Genomic DNA, 24,676 nt, shown 5'->3' with positions numbered 1-24,676 from the left:
TAATTAGCTAGGTTCCTTACTTTTATGCTCTACATTAAACTTTAACCCACAGATGTGAGTTTTGAGCCTTAAAAGGGATTTCTATCTTACTTTAATTAATTGTACCCCTTTCCTCATTGTTTTGTGTGATTATCTCCTCAGGTTTTGTGCTCTAGAATTGACTTGAAATCGACTTAAGACTTCTCTTTTTAATTGCATGTTTTTAATATGATTGAGGCATAATAAGATTTTTATTCTTGGCCTTCAGCATGTTTGAGATACAACTAGTTGTCCATGTTGAGCTTTATTGATTTTCTTAGTCCCTTGCATTAAATTTATAAAACATTTTGATGACCTTGAGTTTATGAATGAAGCAATTGAGTTGTTGAATTGTTTGATTAATTCTCTTCTATATCTCTTATATGCAAAAAGAAAGAAAGAAAGTATGAAAAAGAAAATAGAAAAAATAGAAAAAAAAGAAAAGAAAAAGGTATATATGATTGAAAGGAGAGAGAAGTAAAGATACTGTTCATATATAAAAATATAAAAATTACTCAAAGAGCTTCATTTGTGAACTTAGGGGATGTTTATAATTTTTATAATTTATTACCCCTTTGTATATCTCATTTCTTTCATTTATCTCACCTCAAATTATTATAACTCCTGGGCCTTATAACCTAAGAAAGACCTTATGATTTTTACTTGCATTTAATTTATTTAGTGGAGAGTCAGTTTATAGTCAAGCCTATGGTAGTACACTCTTCTTTAGGAGAATTGAGTGATATCTTATTTTTCCCTTAGTGAGAGAGGAAAGTAGAGTATCTCAGTGATATTACTCTTGTTGCTCTCTTTATCTCCTTATCTCGGATTCCTTGTGTGGTATTATGTTTTAAGTTATTATGTTACTCTTAACCAGCACTTTGCTTGAGGACAAGCAAACAGATAAGTATGGGGGAGTTGATAAGTCTGTAATTAGGCCCCCTTTTACAACCATATATTCATATTTGATCTTTATTTTATTTGGATTTTACATTAATTTATATATTAATTGTGCAGTTTGGTATAAAGAGGCTGCAAGTGAATTTTGGGTGCATTCTGGGCCCAAATTGATGGAAGATTAGAGCTTCGTAGTAGTCAGCACGCCCAGACCCATTTAATAAGCACGGGGATACTTTAAGCCCATGCACGATCGTGCTTAAGGCCTTGCACGGTCGTGCTCATCTGCGGGAAGTCCAATTATGAAGAGTTTTTAGGGTTTTCAAACCCTATTAAAAGAAAGACCTAAGGCACCATTAGAAACACCATTTTTTGACATCTTGGCTTAGCTCTAAAATACATTTGATCTCGTCTCTTTTGCATGGGATCCTTGGCACATGCTTGGCGAGACTTGGAGCTTCAAGCGATCGTACTTGAAGACTGGGAACACATCTCACACTCTAGTTTGCTATTTCTTTTTATTATGGCTTTGTTTATGATTGTTTTAGTTCTTTTCTTTAGCATTAGTAACTAGGGCCATGGAAATTATTGTTCATGAATTTATGGAATTTTGATATTTAAATTTAAATTTAATTTCTGTTTTGTGATTAGATTTTATCTTATTGCGCTTCTTTCTTAATCCTAATTAATTATATCATCAGGCGACCGTACCTCGGTTAATTAATAGATCTATAGGGTAAAACGAGACAAAAGGATTAGATGGACCAAACCAATCTTTCCCTTCTAATCGTTATTAAATTAACAAGTTCATAGGTTCCTCAAGCTTTCTCAAATTGATGTCTTGTATGACCATTGGGCATATTAATTTAGAGAAAAGAATATTAATATTGCTTGACCATTGGGTATTAATAATATTCGTATGAATGATTGGTAATCACAAGGAAATCGGATTTAGAGTTAAATAGAAAAATAACATAAAGGATTGAATGAGAAAACTCATATGCCCTAGGTTCCTCTCTGATAAGTTTAACCAAGGCGTGCAGTGTATTCCTTACTCTTAGTTTTATAATTGATTTTATAAATTCTTATTTTTAATCAATCTCGTATCTTTGAAGCTTAAACAATTGAATTAGGAAATTCTTAGTAATTGAAAATCAATCCTTGTGGGACGATATTTTGGGAACTTAATTTAAGAACCCTTTATTACTTCTCGATGGGTACACTTGCCCTCCGAACAACACCCATGTTTCGAAGTATGCACAATCGTGCATACTAATAAGCACGATCGTGCTTATTTTCTATTACAGGTAAAAGGAAAGGTTTCTTTTCAAATTTGTGAATTTAGAATTTGAATTTAAATTGTAGGCAGATCAGATCTTAAATTAACCTAATCAACAAACTCTTTGGAAGCAATAATATTATATCTAATAAACCCCAATTCCTATTTAAAGGACCTCAAGAGTAACGACGAGGGCATCCTGATTTTTACAAATCGTTGACAATACTTGGAGTCATAGAGAACGAGGGTCACTGGCAAAGACAAAGAAAACTTCTTCGAAGTCCAAGCAAGTGATTGAGAATGTGTTTGAAGGACAAAAACTCTGTTCATCCTCCTTCCTTTAGGATTCCTGTAGTTTGGATTCTTCTTTCATGTTTATAGAGTTTAGTATAGTTGTTTTGATTGTTTATTATATGATTAGTAACTAAACTCATAGTTAGGGCTATGGTCGACCTTTTGATGATAATTTTTTTTTTTTATATTTGTGATTGGTTTTTCTTCTAGTGTATATAATTGTATGTTAGAAATTGACTACTTCTAACATATCATAATTGATTACAAAGTAAACGATCATACCACATGTGATTAATGGACTTCTAGGATAAAAAGTGATAAGAATTAGGTAGACCAAGCTTAACTTTTCCCTTCCAATTATTATTTAATTAACAAACTCATAGGTGTATCATGCTTTTTTATCTTTTTATCATGCATGATCATTGAGGATAATAATTTAAAGAAATGACTATTATTTTGAGTGTGCCTTTTCACCATTTTAATTTGATTAATAAACTAATTTATTTTCTAATGTATCACTTAAATTTAAACAATTAAATTAAGACTTTCTTGGTAATTGAAAACAATCCTTGTGAGCCGCTATTTTAATTTAAAACCTTTATTACTTTTTAATGGGTAAATTTGCTCACAAACATCTCTTCTATCCTCAAGAGAAGTATTAGCAATTCATTAGTGTAATTGATCATTAGATGGAATTTGTTAGGAAAAGCTCCAAAGAAGATTTTAAGGTAATTTGACTTTTTTATTTCTTCAATATAATAATGTTGTCACTTTGCTAACAATTTGACATGTTTTTTGAAATACAATATAGAAAGAAAGTGAGACTAATACAAAAAGGGTAAAAGGAATGTCCTATAGGTAGATATAGGCAGTCAGTAAAGAGATATGCTTAATTGGTGTTAGAACTAGTATGTATTCATTTTTTTAATCATTTTGTTGGGTATTTATGTACTATAATTAAGTTTTTGAAAGTTGACTATGATTCAATTACTCCATCTATGTTCCTTCATCAAGTTCAAATGTCACCTTTGTATCCACGACATGTTCTATGGAAGGCTGCAAGGAATTGATAATGATTTCAGAAAGCAATCCATGATTTTATAAGTTTTAAGTTAACCTATATATGTATCACTAACCCCTTCAATTTACATTTTCTAACTATTTATGTTTATTTTATTTTATTTTTTAGAGACCCTTTATAGGGCACCCCTGACCATGAATCAGAATCAATAAGTAGACACGACATCTTGTCTCAAACACTTGGTGTACTTTAGCATCTTGGTCATGTTAAAGCTGCAGGATTTGGTGTCATCCAAAAATTTGCATTTGGGTCATCACTATGCACTCCACATCCATCATATACCGAGTGGTAGAATATGAAGCATTGGTAGCACATTTGACATAGATTGTGGCACAATTGACAAAGGGTTAGGGATTGCCACCATTCATGCCAAGTCACACATCATTCATATATATTGCCACTCCACCACCATTCATGCCTTCATTAGTGCAATTGCCTTTCACCATCCCTCCTCAAATGCTCTACATGGTGGAACTTAGTTCCCCATTGCCACCAGATACACCATGTAATAGCCAAAGAGGCAACTGCACACCAATAGGTTTTGTAAAGATTCTAGAGGTAGTAAAAAAATTATTTATATTTACTTATTTACACTGCTTCATACTTTGAATTCTTAATAAATATTATTACAATTTTATTTTCTAAGGTGACCATGATTGTATGATGTATTTGAACACCCTATATTAGCTCGTTGCAAGAGAAAAGGTATATCATACACTGGTTGGTGACACCTAACATACTAGGACTCTTCCTTCAAACTATGCTAAGGTCTTAATTGATGTAGTTCAATGACATAAAGAAGAGTCTGCATTGTTCTTACCTAACGATAAGGCAATATAAATTTCTTTATAATTTTAGATAACATGCATGATTTATAAATGTTAAATCTAAAAGCAATGATTTCAAATTCTACCATCATTAAGTAAAGGAAGAGGAAAAGAAACAGGTGACACTAACAAATCCATTGCTGGTCCAAGAAAATAGGGTCTTGTTTCTGATTCAAACTTTACAGAGTTTGCATAAGGCTAAGGTGTTGCATGTTCAACATGATGAAGCTTTTGGTGAGAAATGGTCAGGCTATTGATATTGCTTCCATTCATATGTTTGTTAATTATTGAGGAAAGAAGTATTATGACATGGTTATGAGAGAAAAGATCATAGAGATTATACGTCACCAATGGTTAATAAGGTTTCTTTATGTTGATGTTCTTATGCATTTTATTTGTTGATTTGTACAAGGTATGTTGTGTGAAGCTTACTTGCATGTCACTGATAAGACAAGTAGATTTTTCATTATATCTCTGTATAAGCTCGATGAGAATTTTAATCTCACTCCACATTAATTATAGCTGAAATGTTAAAGCGTCCTTCCTATAAGGAAAGATCACTTAGTTTTAGCACCTAATAATGTTGGGTGAGTTCTTCCTGTTGTTATGCATATTTGACTTTAATTTTTGTTATAATTTTTTTTTGTAATTAACTAAAAGGTATTCACTAATGGTAGAAGACAACTACATCGTAATGGTTTCAAACAAAACTAGATTCCTCAAATAATTCTGCAATATAGAGAGCAAACCTAGGTTATCTCATAAGGACACAAATTCATTTTATTTCTTGTTTTTAACATGCAACAATGAGGGTTTTTTAGTTCTTAAGAATTTAAATAGAAACGTAAATTGGCAACAGAGATTGAATTACAAGAAAATGCAGTAAAACAAATTAAATTGAAATTGAATTAAATAAACGAATTAAACCTAGAAAGTGAATTAAAGGAAGAACAAAGGCAATTAAAATGAAAGCAATTAAAATAGAAACAATTAAAATGAAAACAGTTAAAACAAAAGCAATTAAAATGAAAACAATTAAAGTAGACAAAATTAAAACAAACACAAATTGAAAGAAAAAAGAACGCAAACAAAACATGAATTAGGATTGAAACTGGAAACCCCAAACACGAATTAGGATTGCGATACCAAATTTGCCTAAACCTTGAATGTAAAAGAAATTGATTAATCAATCAATCTTATACTCAAGAATGAAAATCAAATTCAATCGAATTATGCATGCACAAATCTTGATCAATAATTGCAAGAAAGCGAAAAGACAAACTCGAAGCGATCGATTGGTCTTGCAATCCGCGCTCAAGATGAGATGATTTGAGGATTCAATCATATAGTCACGAATTAGAATATGAGTAAAATCAAATTAAAAATCGCAGTGAGATCAGAAATTGAATTGTGTGCAAAATCTGAAAGAGGCAAGTAAACAACAACAAAAATGGTTTCTTTTCTCCAAATGGAAAAGTCTTACAAAAACAAAATTATGAAAAAAAAGAAGGCGTCAAAGTCAACCTTTTGACCCATATATATACTGGTCTTAAATGAAATGGAAATAAATGGGTCAAGGCTGTCGCAAGTAATTACAATAAAAGCCCTAAATAAAAACTCTAAATATAAAAGGTATGTTTTAAGTCTGAACTTCAAAAATTAATAAAAAGTAGCTCTAAACTCCAAATAGCATGATCCATATGTCCAAATTGAAGCCCAGGAAGTCAGGAATCCATTGCAAAAAGAATCAGCCAAAAAAGTAATTTACAAAAAAAAATTTATGGCCAAAATAGTAGACAAAGTTCAAAATAGAGAAAAATATGAAATATAAAATAAACATAATAAGTATTTATAAAAACTCTAATTTAATGCATAAAATGCAAAAACATGCTAAATGAAAGAAATAAAGAAAGAAAAGGTATTTGAAAGATGCAATAAGACTATAAATATGAGTACAAAATATAAGTCATCAAATACTCCCACACTTAAGCTTTTGCATTCCCAAACAAAAGACAACAAAACAAAACAAAACAAACCAAAATTTTTCAGTGGATCCTATAGTGAATGTGAGCAAGAAAGAAAATGAATTCATCAATCAAAGTATAAAAGAATAAAAGACAATCAAGAATTATGTTCCAAATATAAAAGTAAAGAAGAACTTCAATCTAATTAAATCATAGATCACAATTAGCAAAAATTCGCTCAAGGATATGTTTATTACTCATTCTCTCAAGTGTGTAGTTTAGCATTTTCACTCGAAGAACATCATGAAAGTAAATACAACCATAAGCTTCAAGAGCCTCTAATTTCTACTATTTGAAACACATCAATCAAAAGATCAATAGGGCTTTTATTAGGCTTGTAATGTGGCTAGGGAAAGGTGAGATAAAAGGAGGCATACAAAGCTAAAAACCAAGAGAAAGAAGAGCAATGGGGAATGAGTTAAAACAAGTAAAAAGATACCTAAAATTCAATAATTAAAATTTTGTTTTGTTTCTTTTTTTTTCATTTTTTTATTTTATTTTTATATACAACTTTTTCTTTCAAGCTACTTTTCCAGTGAATTGATAATGCATCAAAATTTTCTCAAATAAGGCACAATTTAACACAATACTCCCACACTTATTTTTAACTAACTCCCAAAACAATTCCAAAGCTCATCTAATCTCCAAGGTTAGGTGAATCATCAAGAAAGGGTTAACAAGGCTCATAGGGGTAAACAAGTGGAATAAATGCAAGATGAGTCAATTTGGCTAATTAGCTAAAATGTTAAAGGAGACCTAAATCATATCAAAAGTGCATGTAAACAAATAATCTCAAAAAAAGTCAAGTTATAGAATACCTACGAACATGAGTGAATCACTCTCAAATCTTACTAAGGTAATTATTCTACCAATCATTAATCCAAAATCTAATTATCATAAAAAAACTAGCTAAACTCAAATGCAAGAATCAAATCTATCATATTATGAAAATCTCAACTAAGAATGACAAATAAAAAGTTGCTCACACAAATGAAATCTAAAAGCAAAGGAATCCAATGAAAAATATGCTAGGGAAGACTCTATACTAACTAAAACAAGAATTCTAAGTCAATTCAAACAAAAGTGTAGACTAACACACTCCCCCCACACTTGAACCAAACATTGTCTGCAATGTGGGAATGGATAGAAAATGACAAACACATGAAAACAGTTCAAATAAAGTGAAAAGACATGCATAGAAAACTAAAGGAAAGTATAATGAAAAGAAATAAAATAAGAGAAAAGAATGCTCCAAGTGCCTATGTAGACACTTCCTCCATTAGAATTGGCTCCACTAAGGATACGTCAACTGTGTTTTGAGCCTTCTGCATAGGTTTGCTTTCTTGAAATAGTTTCAGCTGTTGACCATTAACTTTGAAAACTCTGCCAGTAACTTCATCCTTAATTTCAACTGCACCATGGGGAAAAACATTAGTAATCACAAAAGGTCCATCCCATCTAGATCGAAGCTTACCTGCAATCAGTTTCAAATGAGAGTTAAACAATAACACTTTCTGTCCTTTAGAGAACTCCCTCCTCAGAATTTTTATGTAATGGAATTTTCTGACTTTCTCTTTATACCTTCTAGAGTTCTCATAGGCTTGTAAGTGTATCTCATCAAACTCCTGAAGTTGAAGCTTCCTTTCTTTTCTAGCCTCCTCAAGTGTCAAGTTATAACTCTTCACTGCCTAATACAATTTGTGCTCAATTTCCACTGGAAGGTGGCACGCTTTGCCAAACACTACTTGAAATGGGGACATGCCTAGTGGTACTCGGTAAGCTATTCTCTGAGCCCAAATAGCGTTAGTTTGAGGATGATATAGTGTAGCAATTCTGTGTGTCACCTTATACTTCTGGAATAACGTTGCTATGGTCCTGTTACAGAAAGGGCTTCCCTGATCACTTGTGACAGTCTTAGGCACACCAAACCTACAAAATATGTTAGTCCAGAGAAAATCTGAAACAACCTTAGAATCGTTAGTTTTGGTGACCTGTGCCTTCACCCATCTAGACACATAATCAACAAGTAAAATGTAAGAATATCCAGAAGAAACAGGAAAAGGACTCATAAAATGCATGCCTTAAACATAAAATATCTCACAAAAGATGATAGGTTGTTGAGGCATCTCATTTCTCCGGGTGATGGTCCCTCCTGCTTTCTAACATATCTCACAGCTCTCGAAAAACCTGACTGCTTCCCTAAAGATGATGGGCCAATAAAATCCGCTGTCCAATACCCTCCTAGTTGTTCTCTGTGGTCCAAGATGGCCTCCTATAGATGTGTTATGACAAAAATGCAGAATATCCTAAAACTCATGGTCAGGAACACACCTATGGATAACCTGGTCATTACAAAATTTTCATAGATATGGATCATCTCAAACATAATATTTAGCATCACTTTTAAGCTTATCAACCTGAGATCTAGATGCATGAGGAGGTACAACAGAAGTAACCAAATAATTAACAATATCTACAAACCAAGGTACAGAATCTACAGAGTACAAAGCAAACAGATAATCATCAAGAAAATAATTACTAATGGGTAAGGGATTTACTGTCCCTTCAATACAGCTAAGGTGATCAGCAACTTGGTTCAACACACCACTTCTATCTTTTATATCAATATCAAACTCCTGTAGAAGAAGCATCCATCTGAGTAATCTGGGTTTAGCAACTAGCTTCTTCTGTAGGAATTCAATGCAGCGTGATTTGTAAAGACAGTTTTTGAGCTAAGCAAATAGGAATGAAATTTATCTAATACGAACATAATAGCCAAAAGCTCCTTTTTAGTGGTGGTATAATTTACCTAAGCTATATCAAGAGTTCTAGAGGCATAAGTTATGACATGTGAAAATTTACCTACTCTCTGTGATAATACAGCTCCAAGTGCATAATCTGAGGCATCACATATTAACTTGAAAGGGAGCTCCCAATTTGGTGGTTGCATGATGAGTGATGTGGTGAGTCTCCTCTTCAACTCCTTAAATGCCTCCTTGCATGAATCAATAAATATGAATGACACATCCTTCTGCAGAAGACTGGACAATGGTAGGGCAATCTTGCTGAAATCTCTGATGAATCTCCTGTAAAAACCTGCATGTCTAAGAAAAGAAAGCACCTCCCACATAGACGCGGGGTAAGATAGAGATAATAACATCAATTTTAGCTTTATCAACTTGTATTCCTTTCTTAGAAACAAGATGTCCTAAGACTACACCCTCTGTTACCATAAAATAATATTTTTCATAATTAAGCACAAGGTTATTCTCAATACATCTGTCTAAAACTCTGGTCAAACTATTCAAGCATGAATCAAATGAGGAACCATAAACTTTAAAATCATCCATAAATATCTCCATGCAATTTTCAATCAAATCAGAAAACATACTCAACATACACCACTGAAAAGTAGCAGGTACTTTGCGTAAACCAAATGGCATTATTTTATATGTAAAAGTGTCAAAAGGGCAGGTGAATGTGGTTTCGTGTTGGTCCTCAAGGGCAATGTGTATTTTCATGTAACCAGAAAAGCCATCTAGAAAATAGTAGTGAGACTTACCTGTCAACCTCTCGATGACTTAATCAATGAATGAGTGAGGGAAGTGGTCCTTCCTGGCAGCCTGGTTGAGTCACCTATAATTAATGCATACTCTTTATTTGTTGCCAACTCTGGTGGGAACCAAATCATTCTCCTGGTTCTGCACAACAGTTATCTCAGACTTCTTACGCACCACTTGTACAGGTGAGACCCATGTGCTATCTGAAATAGGATAAATGATTCCAGCCATCAGTAGCTTGGTCAGTTCCTTCTTCACTACATCAAGAATGGTGGGATTGAGTCTTCTTTATGGCTGTCTCACAGAATCCTGTGCATGCATATAGCTGGACTGATTTCAGGGATATCAGCCAAAGTCTAGCCAATGGCTTTCTTGTGCACCCTCAGAACATTCAACAGCTTCTCTTCTTGGTCCTCACAAAGGCTACTAGAAATGATTACTAGAAGCCTCAGCTTTGTATCCAAATAAGCATACTTAAGGTGGTCTGGCAAAGGATTCAGCTCCAGTGATGGTTGCTATTGTGTGGATGATAAAGGAAATTGTGATTCAACATCCATAGAAATACCAGAATTTGCACCTGCAAGTGAAGGTGCAATAGAAGATATAGCAGTATCAATCTCAGCACAGATGTCATACACTCCATTATCACAGGTGTAGCTTGGTAGAGCATCAATATCTAAATCTGAAAACTATAAAAATTGTGAAAAATCAAAGTCTATATCTACATCTATATATACTCCTACATCTACTTCTGTACACACATCAATATTTTTATTATTTTTTGCAACATCAATCAGAAAAATAGAATGATCATAAAGCATAAAATGACCTTCAACTGGGTGTTTCATGGCTTCAAAAATGTTGAAGTGAATTGTGCCATATCTACATTCCATGGACAATGTGCCTATATGAACGTCAATCTTGGTCCTTGCAGTCATTAAAAATGGCCTCCCTAGAATCAATGTAGAATTCCCATCCTGCATATCAAGAAAATAGAAGTTAGCTAGAAAAATTAATTGGTTGACTTTTACCAACACATCTTCAACTACTGCCAAAAGTTGAGCTGTACTACATTTTTCCAATTGGATGATCACATTGGTTGGCTTCAAGTCTCCCAAATGCAGCATTTTATACACAGCTGATGGCATGACGTTGATGGAAGCTCCCAAGTCCAACATAGTAAAGGTTGTTTCTCTAATTGTGCAGGGTATGGAGAGTGTGCCTGGATCATCATATTTCTGTGGAAGCTTGGACAGAGACAGGGATGAGATTGTTTAGATGTCCCTCTTCTTCAAATTCCTCTTGTATGTACATAGCTCCTTCAGAAATTTTGCATACTTAGGAATCTATTTAATGGCATCTAACATCAGTATATTTATCTCCACCTTTTTGAAAGTATCCAGCAGCTTTTGATCAGACTGCACTCTCTTTGATGTAGAAGCTATGGATGGAAATGGAAGAGGGATCTGCTACTGTGTAGACTTCTTTATGACATTTCCACTGGACTGGGCTGGTTTGGCCTGCAATGGACTGTTATCCAACTCTTTGCCACTTCTCAAAGTGATAGCACTCACGTTACCTTTAGGATTCACCACAGGTTGAGAAGGTAATGTTCCAAACCCTTTCTACTGGAGATTGTTTACTGAGGTAGCTAGTTTCCCAATCTAGGTTTGCAAATCTTGAATAGTGACTGAAACATTCTATTGGAATTGCAGCCTTTAAGTAGCCATTTGGTTCATCAGTTCATCTAGAGAAGGGACAAAATTAGGTTGCAAAGGTGGCTGTTGTGGAGCTTGTTGTTTGAGAGGAGAGGGCAAGTATTTTGACTATTGTTGTTGTTGTTACTGTACTGGTTGGTGTATTGTCTAGTGGTGGGCGGGATGCTGCACAGGTTGTGGCTGTTGATATTGATAATTATACCTCTGGTGATGTTGTGTTGGGCCTAGACCATATCACAATTTAGGATGATTCCTCTACCCTGGGTTGTATGTAGGTGAAAATGCATTGTACTGTTGCTGCTGGTATAAAGGGTGTATACTTGCTACAACATGAGAAGGTGCACTGGATGTCTCTTGCAGTAAAGGACAAGCATCCGTGTAATGATCACCTGAGAATATATCACATGTTTATGGAGTCTGTGCCACTGCCTATCTCATAGCAAGCTGCCTCACCAATGAAGTTAACTCCGTAAGTACACTCCTATAACTGAACAACTGTGAATTCTCTACCATGTTAGAGATTAAATACCTTGTAGCTGCAGGAGTCTTGTCCATCAAAGCTCCTCCACTGGTCGCATCAATCATGCTTCTCTCCATAAGAAGTAGACCTTCATAAAAATATTGGATCTGCAGCTGCTTATTGATTTAGTGATTTGGACAAATTGCACAAAGCCTGTTAAACCTCTCCCAATAGATATATAAATAATTATTTTTAATGAATTTTACATATATATATAAATATAGATAGATTGTTTATTAAAAATTTGTAAAAAAAAATAAAAAATATATAGTTGTTAATATATATTTAAAATTCAATAATCAGTATACATTTATATAAATTAAAAAATAAATTATTAGTTAATTTATCAATTTATATGTAACATATTAGCATGTGCTTTAATTTATCATATAGGTAATATTTTTCTACATTTCATTAATACTATAGTGTAGTTAATTTTATGTATATTTGTTGGTTTAAAATAATAAATTATTGAAGCAAATAAAATTAAATATTTTATAACCATTTTATTTTTTGATTTAATTATTATTTTTATTTTTACTTTATATAGATAACAGCAGAATCTTCTCATACTAGTGTAAGTCTAAAACTTCTTACACTATATTTAAACTTTTCATTTAACTTGCATATAATGGATTGTAATTTATTACTTCACTAACCGTTAGATATAAGTTAAATGAAAAGCTCAAATCGAATGTTATATTAGTGTGAGAAGATCTTTCTTTTTCTCTCTCTCTCTCTCTCTCTCTCTCTCTCTATATATATATATATATATATATATAGCATTAAGTTTAAAATTTTATATTAAGTTTTATCACAAATTTCCTATTAAAATAAAAATTTAGAAATATAAGTTATTTTAATTTAAAAATAAATTCTATTAAATTAAGATTAGCCAAAAGTTAAATTTCTAAATATTTATTAATTTTTACTTTGTTCACATGTTACTTTTCTACATCCATGAATTTTATAATCTAAAATATTATATATCGATGATATTTATTTACTTTTTTTAATATATTAACTTTAATTTAGCTAACTCAACAAATTTTATTAGTGTTATTTTTTATTATCAATTTTATGTGTTTATTGTAACTTTATTTATTGAACATAAGATGTCTCTACACAAATAAAATATGATAATAAAAAAACTAAAATTTTTAATATTTTTAATAATTTTGTAAAAATAAATCAAGAAAATAATAATATAAAATTTATAATGTAAAAAATTTCATAGTTAATACGCAAATAATATTTTAAAAGTTATTTATAAAATTATATAAAAATAGTTATAATTTATTTAATAATTATTAATAATACAAATAAAAATTAGAGAAATATGTTAAGTAATTTGATGATAAATAATTATATTTTCATTGATATTATTTAATAACGACAACGATTATAAATATTTAATATTATACAAATTTTATTCTTCTTTATTTATTTTTAAGCAATTTTATTGGCATACAAGTTTATAATAGAAAATTTTATATGAAATAAATATTTTTAATATATACTCTAATAATTATTATAATCTATATAAAATTCTCTCAAATTTAAATTCTTAATTTTTTTAATTTTTTTTTCTTTTGCTCTTAAGGCCATGATCCTAACCCTGACCCTTTGAACTCGTTATCTCATAGGACAACCGTACTTCAAGTAGGCGACGATATTGCTTGTATTTATGGTCTTGATGAAGTAATGGCAGGTAAATTAGTGGAATTTGAAGAGGGTACTATAGGCATTGCTTTGAATTTAGAATAAAAAATTGTTGCTGTTGTATTAATAGATGATGGTTTGATGATATAAGAGGGAACTTTGGTAAAAGCAACAGGAAGAATTGCTCAGATACCAGTAAGTGAGGCTTATTTGGGTCATGTTATAAATGCCTTGACTAAACCTATTGACGGTCGAGGAGAAATTTCAGCTTCGAAATCTCAATTAATCGAATCTCCCGCTCCCGGTATTATTTCGATGTTCTGTATATGAGCCTCTTCAAACAGGACTTATTGCTATTGATTCGATGATCCCCATAGGTCATGGCCAACGTGAATTAATTATTGGAGATAGACAAACAGGTAAAACAACAGTAGCTAAAGATATAATTCTCAATCAATAGGGACAAAATGTAATATGTGTTTATGTAGCTATTGGTCAAAAAGCATCTTCTGTGGCTAAGTAGCTTTTTGACAACTCTATCCATAGTGCCTGTAGCGGGTTATGTCATGTACGATGTTGGATAAAAATATAAGAAATTTACACTAGTATAAAAAAAGTCGTTTATATTGGTTAAAAATAACTTCTAACGTCGGTTGGTGAATCGATGTAGATACAAGCAATGTTGTAAGTATGAAGATTTTATATCAGTTAACCAACCGATGTAAAAAATGTACACATTCTACTTTAGTTCTTTAACTAATCGATGTAGAAAATGTTCTTCCTGTTGATGAGTTGTTCATTAATGGCGTCAGTATTCATCATATAGCTTAGTAATGTTAATTAATGTTAATAGCATTAATGTTCATCCTTTTACCCATAAAGATTTACTTCGTGCTTAATGTTCATTGGGTGTATAAATGAAAAATATGTAGTGTTCATCATCAATCTTATTCAATATACAGTGTTCACGTCAATCTTTCGTTGATCTTTGTTAAGTTTGTAAACAAAAGATATACAATGTTTATTAATAAAAAAATATACAATGTTCATCAATGAAGAAGAAAACATAGAGAATGGAGCAAAATTAAATTATTGCTATATCTAGTAAGAGTTCATATTCGTTAATGGTATAAAAAAACATAGAATAAAGCAAAATTTCTAATATAAGCTTGAGAATATAAGTAAGAATTTGTATTCGTTGACTCTAATTTATAGTATTTCATTGGTGTGCACCTCTGAAATTTTTCATTTTGAATTGATTTTATATCGATTTCAACAACAACTGATGTAAAAAGTACTTTCTACATCGATTATTTATAGAATTAATGTAGAAAACACAAGAGCGCGAAATAAAATAATTTCATTTTGAACTGATTCTACATCGTTTCTAAAAACAATTAATGTAAATTTTTTTTTTTACATAACCGATATAAAAAATTGTGCAATTTTAGTTATAAACTTAAATGGGCATAACTTTTAGTATAGGAATATAATTTATGCATATTATATGTTTATTTCATATAACTTTTTGAGATCTATTCAACTCAAATATCTGAGAAAAGTTTGTATCAACTTTTTTTTTCTAAAATTCTAAAAATTTTCTCATTTTTTAATTTTTTCTGTTTTTAAAAAATAATTAATATAGAAAGTATTTTTTACATCGATTATTTTTAAGACCAATGTTAAAATTTTTTGGTTATTTTCAAAAATACCACTTCACTTTTTATTGAATCAGTTACTTACTAATCGATGTAAAAACTTGATATAAAGTCTATTTTGTATTAGTGTTAATTAACAAATGAATTAATTTAAAACTTTTAGCTAACTTATCCAAACAGTGAATTAGCGTAAAACAAGTGGAAAGTATTGGTAAGAGTATTAAATTGTTCGTTTTGTCGGTGAGAGACACCACCTGAGGACGAATGCATGGGTGCGAACACCAAAACAAATGACAAAAATCTTGGCTTGGTTTCACGTGAGAGTGAGAGACAGGTTCCAGATCCCCGGGCACGTTGTCATGCTGGTTGTTACTTGACTCTACGGCTACCACCTAAAGATTCTTTTCTGTCGTTAACAGCATGCACGAGACACCCCTAGCCATATTTTCACGTTACTTTTGTCATCTTATATGTATTTGAATGATAAAAAATACTTTAAAATGTTTAAGAAGTTTTAGAGAAATTATGATAAAAAATAAAATTAAAAAATACATCTTTTCACATAGTTTGGAGCAGAGTGTTGGATGAGCCATTACTGAGTCTATCCGATCAAAGTCTTGGCAGTTTTCTTGTTCCAAATATTTTAGCTATGGATCTCTCTGTCGACCATGTGAAAGTCTGAAATACAATTCTCTGTTTTATAAACTTAATTTATTTCCCACTGACCTAATATTCCACACCCGTGCCCACATGTCTCGGCCTTATTATATACTATAATGAATTATATTCATTGCTAGTAATTTTCATACACTTCTTACATGGTTAGTCTTTTAATAATAGGAAAATTTCTCTCTTATTAATTATAAGTCAGGACAGTTACAGTTATAACACCCATTTTCAGTCCTTTTTTTATTTATATTTAGAGCAGTAATTTCTTCATATATTTTTTCTTAGTATTGCTCATCCTGTGTAGAAATTTGAAGTGTGTTGCACTTTGTTTTATATGTCTATATCAAAATAAAATAAATTATGATAACTTCCAAAGTTAAGTATACTAATAAATAATTAATAACTCATTTTCATAAGTTACATTAATTAGCTAAAAGTAGACACTAAGACTTCTTAAATTATATTTCTTACAAAATTTAATCTCATTTTTTTTAAATTGTAATGCTCTTAATTGATGAATCATTTTTTCCTAATTCATCAAGGATTTATAATTTTAATTCAATTGTTAATCAACCCTTTCTCGATCGTGATTCAAAAAAATTTAGCAAAATTTTTCATTCAATTTATAAAAAGTTTAATGATGATATAATTTAATGTATAATTAAACATTTTTTATTACAACATAATTTGTTATATAAAATAAAATTTGAACAATAGTAATTAATTAATATATTTAGTACTACATAATTACATGAGTTTAATATTTACATGTCAAAAATAAAAAAAATATTAAGACTTAAATTAATAATTGCAAAATCAAAATACATCATGTTTTAACGAATAGATCATTCTCACACCAAAATCTAAAGATAATGATCCTTGTCTGGATCAATCAGCCTAATTGATCTATAAGGAGTGGTCATTTTAATTTCTTGAAAATATAAATAAGGATAAATCTTCTCCGCATCACTATAACATAACCAAGATAATTAATTTGAGAAAATTTCTCAACAACAAACACAATAACAATTATATTAGTAATGTCATAACACTAAATAAACACAATAACAATATATCAGCAATGTCATATCACATCTATTATAATCATATAATGTAGTACGTCATTTTCTCGTATTCTCAATTCTTCGTACATTGTGATCACAATCAATCATTGTCTATTGTATTCTATGAGGTCTTACAAATGTAGGTGAATATTCATCGATTAGCCTTGCACACAGATGCAATGTACATAATACTCCGCCCTTAACAAAATTACAATCAGAAATTTAGTTAGAAAATACGTGTGAGGCCTGACCTGTGTTGTGTGGGGTCAGGAATGCTCGTTATCAAAAAGACAAGTGGACATCATATTTAGCAAGAATCTATTTTTATTAGTCCTTCTCAGCTAAAAGACAAGAATGCTCTGCATCTAAAGCTTTCAAATCAACCTTCAATTTGTCAACATGAGAAGAAAGATGAGAAATCTTCTAGCTAAGGACGTCACGTCGACGAGAACAAGACTCCAAAGAAATTGAGACTTTAATTAAGTGACTAACTTATCAACCTTTAAGAGATTATATCCATGGCTTGAAGGGTATTAGTTGCTTAGAATTTATTGAATTACCTTATGCTCTTACACTTTAAAGCCTACCCTTTCTCTTCAATTTTTCTCATTCCCTTTCATGGTTTCTCTTAATGTTTAGGCAGCAATGCTAAGTCAGCTATTTTGGCATCACACATCCTAAACTCTTCTTGGTCACTCCTCTCATGTTAATTATTCAAATTTTAATTTTCTTATTAATATCTACCTTAACTCCCTCTTAGTCACTCTTTTCCATTTAAATAATACAGGTTCAATCTTTGAGCATTACACATCTTAAGCTTTTCTCAGTTACTCATTGTTATTGAGTGTAAATTTAATTTCTTTAGCCTTTTACATCTACATTATACCTTTCAGTTCCTCATTCCTTTCAACGGATAATATTCATCAAAATATATCAATATTACAACAATTCTTTATTTCATCGCCAAGCCTAACTGACACACATAAGTCACGTGATAGAGAATAAGACATTCCTTTTTGTAGGTATAGTTCATACAAGGCCAATAGAAGATAAATACATCACTTATCAACCATTCAAATGTTATAATCACCCTCATAAAAGCCTTTCCAAATCTAAAATGAAACATGCAAAACCAAACAAAGGAAATACAAGAGAACTTTTGTAAGCAGGTCATACATAATCAACATACATCAAACGTCTCATAAGATTCCTATTTGTATGGTTGTTTTAAGGACTTTTTAGGCCTATATGTGAATTACCCTTTACCTTGGTTGTTTCATAAGAATGAAAGAAAGAAAGAAAGATGATAGGGGTGAACATGTTTTCCCTTTCAAGTGCTCAGTCCTTCTTTATTCCTCCAAGGGTGGTCACAATGGTGTGTCTTGGAGTTAACTCCTCCAAGAGAAAGAGGGAAGAATGAAGGTGAGACAAGATTCAAGGTGGCGTGAAAGGAAGCAAGGCCTTTGGCCTTAATCTTACCTCTATATCATTGTTCCTTTGAGCGAGAAAAGAAAGAGTTCTTGGTGAGTGATGTAGCTAGATATGCAAGACAAATTTTTCTTTGTTTTTGAGTTTGGAAATGGCTTTGAGTGATCTTAAATGAAGGAAGTAGCTTTCAGTCCTAAGGTGTAGTTTCATGAAATCAAGGAAGAGAATAAGCAATGAAACAAGTTTTGGTTTTTTTTTTCCTTGGATTATCTTCTCAATGTAGCAAATGAAAGTGGAAAAACAAAGTGGAATTATATTGCATGAAATCCAATTAGTTTAGAGTAAGGTGACGAGACAAGATAGCAGTTTGTATTTACTAAACTTGCAATGATTCATTAATTTAGAGTAAGGTGATGAGACAAGATTATATTGCCTTTGCCTTGTACGACTAATCTTACACATATTCATATAGTTCAATTTCAAAACCTAAGACTACTAAGACTTCACTTGGTCAGTTACTTAATGGCATAAAGCAAAGAAGGTTCTAATTAATTTTAATTGAGCAATAAATTTGAGAATGTATAGGTCAAGTATGGCATTTCATATGTGAAGCTTTCCATTCCAAAGTCCAAGGCCACTAAAGGTAGTAATAAGGTAGTTGGATAGAATTTAGAAATATCTAATTTAGGCTTCGCATGCAATTTGGTGGAACATTTAAATGTCAAATTTATGGTGCAAATGTATAGTCTTGGATTTGAATTGAAATAAAAGTTTTCATGTGCAAAATTTTGTTTCAATCACTTCAAATTACCAAGCTGGCATTTTAGGTTGTGATGGGATATTATAACAGTGATGAGTTACATCCAAGGTAGGGAGAGAATTAGAAATTGGCATGAATACAAGCATGCATAAGACCGATGTTGCAATGTGAAAAACTATCATGTCATCAAAGGCTTGTACCATGCACATATATGGCATTACTTCCTAATTTTCCAAAATACTAAGTTATTGTAATCTAGTGCAACAAGACTGGAAGAATTATAATGAACTAAGAACTAATGTTATTAATCAATTTCAACTAAATGGTTCTCATTTTATGTTGTCCATAATGCCGACAAATAGAACCAGACAAGTAATCAATTATAACTTGGATAAAAAAGAAAAGGAAGAAAAAAAAAAAGGTTTCTAATTACTTTCTCCTAATAAAATATCCGCTGAGTCGTGTTCTAGTTCACACTAAAGCGGTGATACAATAACCCATATTTATTCTTATTCATTCCATTATTTCATGACCTTTTGAATATATAAATCCCTTAATTTGCAAGAATAAATGCATTAATATGTTAATATTAGAGTTACAAAAAAATGGATAAATATGTTAAGTGCACTAAATTAATGCAATTGTAAAGGCAAATTTCTCTCCAAAACTCAGAATAAATGCATTAATATGTTAATATTAAAGTTAAAAAAGAGGTAAATATATTAATTTCACTAAATTAATGCAATTATAAAAGCAAACTTTCCTCCAAAACTCATATACTTTTATATATATAAAGATAAAGATGTGTTTTACAAGTAGCCTTAAAAAATCAATAAAGACAATGAGGCAAACAAAATAAAAATAAAGAAAAAAGCCTTTAGCAAAAAAAAATGTTGAAAAAGTTGAAATGATTAAAAAAGAGAAACAAAATTAGAGAATTGAAGTGGTTGTCAAAGCTAAAAATAGATTTAGAAATAAAACACATGGTCTTAAGAGGTTGTTCTTATTATAATGAATTTAAAAGGTTAATTGAGTGCTTTGTATATCCTTCCTTTTCTATACCATGCATGCCTTTATGTTAAAACTCTTGCTAAGGTACAATAGATTAAAGATCTTTTCATTTTTAGAATAATTAATTCCATTAGTAGAGATTTGCAAGTTTACGAAAAAGCTTATGGTAGAAAATGTTCAAAGAATATTGAGCGAATTCTATTTTTATCTTATTAAAACTTAAATTACTTGTCCAATATAATACTATATGGGTAAAATGTCAAGTATTATTAGGTTGTCGATATGAAAAGTACCTAGGGAGTAAATATGATTGTTTATTGCATGAGTTTATCTTTTAGGTTCCTTGATACAAGAGTTAATGCGTTCTCATTTTTTTATTTTTGTTGCTTGAGGAAAATAATGCTTAGTTTTGAGGAGTTTGCTAAATTGTTATTCTGTCATTTTATTTATGAGATTTTTACTTATTTTATCATCAGAATTGTTATTTTATCATTTGAATTGTTAGGTTTCTTTTAATTTATTGTAAGAAGTGGTGACAATGTAACTTGATAAAAATAGAACAAATTATGAAAAAATGTTGATGAAAAGAGTAAAGAGTGGTTGGAATAAGTAAAAGGTTGAAAGGAACACAACTCGTGCCAATCACATCACATTCTGTGCTTACTTGGTAGTATATTATATAAAAGGCATGTTAAACTAAGCATAGTCATTGCTTAACTAAGCATACATTATCCATCTTATGGATTCCATATTATATATAAAGGACCTTACTCTCTTTGGAAAAGACACGCTTTATCTATCCTCCTTACTACATACTAAAACTATAAACTTTCTTATCATAGTGTTGTACTTCAGTCATAGACCAGCCACAAAGGTTTTCTCTTTCCTTATTATCTGTTATTATAAATATTTTATATTTAATTGCATTTTTTTCATCTTTATAACTATGTTTAACTAAGTACTTCTAGTTATAGGGTTGAAATGGATTATTGTGATGTAACTATTTTGAACCCCATTTGATTTTATACAATTGATGTTATTTGTTAATTAAAATTATATCTTTGTTGTTATTTATATTCTTGAATTAATCACTTAGGGGTTTATGTTAGTTAACTAATTGATAGGCGATTGAACTATTAATAAGTTAACAAAAGTGAAAGGTAGTTTGGGTTTAAGAATAAAGATGATCAATTTATCACTTAAACTTTCAATCAGTTAAGTTTAATAGATATGATGTTTCTAATGCACTTATTTATCTTGTTGATTTCTATGATCATTAGGGTAACATATAGAATAGACAACTATCAATATTCTATAATTTTTAAGTAATGGAAATACTTGGTTGGAGATTGATAATTGCTTTAATACAATTAAATAAAATTAAATTAGAGAACATATAGGCAATCATTAAAATAAATCAAAGTCCCAACTTTTTATTCATATCAAATTAACTTTGTGATTTCTTCACTTTATGTTTTCTATTCAATTCAAAATTTTATTTAAATTCAAACATCTCAACTTTCAAATTTGTGATGAATCCATATTTTGACTGATATTTTAGCATAATTCTAATACAAATGATAAGAGAAATATATAAAGAAAGCAGAAAAACTCAGAAAAAGAGAAGAAATTGAAGTTTGTTTAAATTTGTAGTTATTTTAGCAATTGTGAAATTTTTGCTTAGGAATTAAGTTTTTAATCTTGTTTTTGAAGGAATAAATTGAGCAAGGATCATATCCATGGAGGTTTGATGATAAGGAAGAGGAAAGAAGCAAGTCTGGACTCCAAAACACAAGAATAAGAAATTGCAGACTGGGCGTGATCACTATTGTCAGTGAAAGTGATCACTTTAGAACTTAAAGAAGAAGGAAAGCTCTGCGTAACCACTTTTATTATTAAAAGTGATAGTTCCAGAGAGGCAAAATATCAGGAAAGCTCTGCGTAACCACGATTGTCATCAAAAGTGATCGTTCCAGAGAGTCTTCAACTTGGCGAGTTGCGCGTAGTCACTTTTATCAGCAATAGTGATACGCGCAACCACTTTGGCTCTGCGTTGTCACTTTTATCATCAAGAGTGATAGTTTCAGAGAGCTCGCAATATCAGGAAAATGCGCGTGGCCACTATTTCTGGGAAAAGTGTTAACGCGCAACCAAAAACTCTCTGCGTAACTACTATTTCTCATAAAAGTGATTACGTGAAAATCTGGGAAATTCTATAAATACCAGAAACGATCCGGAAAAAGGAGATTCTGTTCATTTTCAGTTTTTTTTAGTTAGCTTCTTGTTAGAAGAAGTGAGAGAGAGGAGTGGGGATTCGAATCTTGGAGCTTCACGAAGAGGAATTAGAGTGGAGCAAGCTTCCATGGTGTTTCTGAGTTTCTTCTTCTCTTCTTCTCTTTCTTTTCTTTTCTCTGCTGCCATGGCTGTGTAATTCATTCATAGTTAGGGATTGTAGATCTGAAACGAACATGTTGAATTGATTTGGATCTGAATTTCAATCTTTGGAATAGATTGAGTGATTGATACTGCACTTCACGTGGAAATTGAATAGAAATTTGATTAACTAAATTCAGAGGAACTCTTGTCAATGGAAATTGAATTTGTTCTTCAGATCTGAACCAATCACCGAGATTATAGTTTTCTTAGGGATAAGAGGCTTTGATCTTGCAATCTTCTGGTTTCTTACACTTAAAGCAACATTGAATTGAATCAGATCTAAGGAATTAGAATGGTTTAATTGAATGTTAGGTTCACTGAGTTAAGGAATTAACCTCTGAATAATATAATGTGAAACTGATTGTCATTCTTTCCAGTTGCTTGTTAATTCAAAACTTTATTGACTAAACATTGCAGTTTTGGTGAAGCAATTCCCTAGCTATGGTTTCTCCCTCTGTTATCACATAACTGTGTGTTCATTGTTTTATTTTCTGCAAGTTCATTTTACTTTCAATTGTTCTAGTTTGCGGTATTACATGTTACTACTCTCCTTACAATTTTGAAAGGCTTAAATGGTTATAATTCTATGAAGTGATACTTGAATCAAAATTCCCTGTGGAGACGATATTTGGATCTTAAATTTACTCATCACTTGCTGCAATCCTAGTGCACTTGCTAGTGTAGATTGCTAACAACAATTTTTTGGCGCTGTTTCCGGGGAATTTTGCATTTCAATATCATTAGTTGTAGAAAAGTAACTAGATTGAGCATTTATTTTGTTGCTTTGCTTTCAAATTGCTTCTGCATAATTTTACTGCACCTTGTGTAGTATTCTGCATAATATTTCTGTCTGCTGCATAGAATTTTTACATCCTTGTTTATCTGCATAATTTCAGTTTTCATTGTTCTTCATATTTGTAATTGCCATTCTGCATATTTTTACATGATTTTACAATTCTGTAACTGCTAGAGATAAGTTTCTATATGCTTTTACTGATAGATTTTGCATGAATTCTGTTGCACATTTCTGAATATCAATTGTAGTCTAATTTTGCTTCAAACTGATTTGTATATGCGTGGTAAAGACAAGAATAAATCAATTCTGGTCTTTGATCCTGACATAGACATAACTTTGAGAAGATTGAGAAAAGAGTCTAGAGCAGAAAAAGCCATAGGGAGTGATAGTGAGTTAGAAGTTGTCTATTCTCCAAAATTTCAGAGTAATCCTAGAATGAAAAGAACATATACACCTTTGAGACAACCAAATCCAGCAATAGAAATGGCAGAGCAGAACAGAATTAGAACATTAGGGGACTATGCTATTCCTAACATGCAAGGTTTTAACTCTTCTATCACTAGGCCAACTATTCAAGCCAACCATTTTGAGATTAAACCTGCCCTACTACATTTAGTCCAACAGGATCAGTTTTCTGGAGGAAATTCTGATGATCCTAACCTGCATATTTCAAATTTTCTGCAGCTATGTGACACTATAAGAATGAATGGAGTTAGTGAAGAAGCTATCAGATTAAGACTATTTCCTTTTTCCTTAAGAGATAGAGCAAAATGTTGGTTACAAGCTCAACCACAAGGAAGCATCACAACCTGGACAGAACTTGTGAATAAGTTTCTAACTAAGTACTTCCCTCCATCCAAAGCTGCCAAGTTGAGAGGAGAAATTACATCCTTTGTGCAGCAAGAAGGAGAATCATTGTATGAAGCTTGGGAAAGATACAAAGAATTGCTTAGAAGGTGTCCACATCATTGTAT

At 31.3% G+C, this 24,676-nt stretch overlaps 1 protein-coding gene, 1 non-coding gene and 1 pseudogene across 2 annotated transcripts; 1 reads left to right on the top strand and 2 right to left on the bottom strand.

Annotated features, from left to right (window-relative positions):
- Positions 1-7,679: 7,679 nt before the first annotated feature.
- Positions 7,680-9,550, bottom strand: LOC113857818. Its single transcript, XM_027490041.1, has 6 exons — positions 9,287-9,550; positions 9,026-9,152; positions 8,838-8,914; positions 8,608-8,692; positions 8,183-8,500; positions 7,680-7,894 (listed from the first exon to the last, which is right to left on the bottom strand). Exons 1-6 carry the CDS (start codon positions 9,548-9,550, stop codon positions 7,680-7,682), a joined length of 1,086 nt encoding a protein of 361 aa, XP_027345842.1.
- Positions 9,551-11,423: 1,873 nt separating this feature from the next.
- Positions 11,424-14,403, top strand: LOC113857812 (annotated as a pseudogene).
- A 10,166-nt stretch (positions 14,404-24,569) lies between these two features.
- LOC113861709 lies at positions 24,570-24,676 on the bottom strand. The gene has a single exon (XR_003504306.1). It is a non-coding gene; the product is annotated as a small nucleolar RNA R71 (small nucleolar RNA).

This window comes from Abrus precatorius, unplaced genomic scaffold (genome assembly GCF_003935025.1).
Source record: "Abrus precatorius isolate BTA unplaced genomic scaffold, Abrus_2018 Scaffold1, whole genome shotgun sequence".
Taxonomy (NCBI): domain Eukaryota; kingdom Viridiplantae; phylum Streptophyta; class Magnoliopsida; order Fabales; family Fabaceae; genus Abrus; species Abrus precatorius.
The sequence above is the reverse complement of the archived record's forward strand: the minus strand, read 5'-3'. Positions and strand labels throughout refer to the sequence as shown.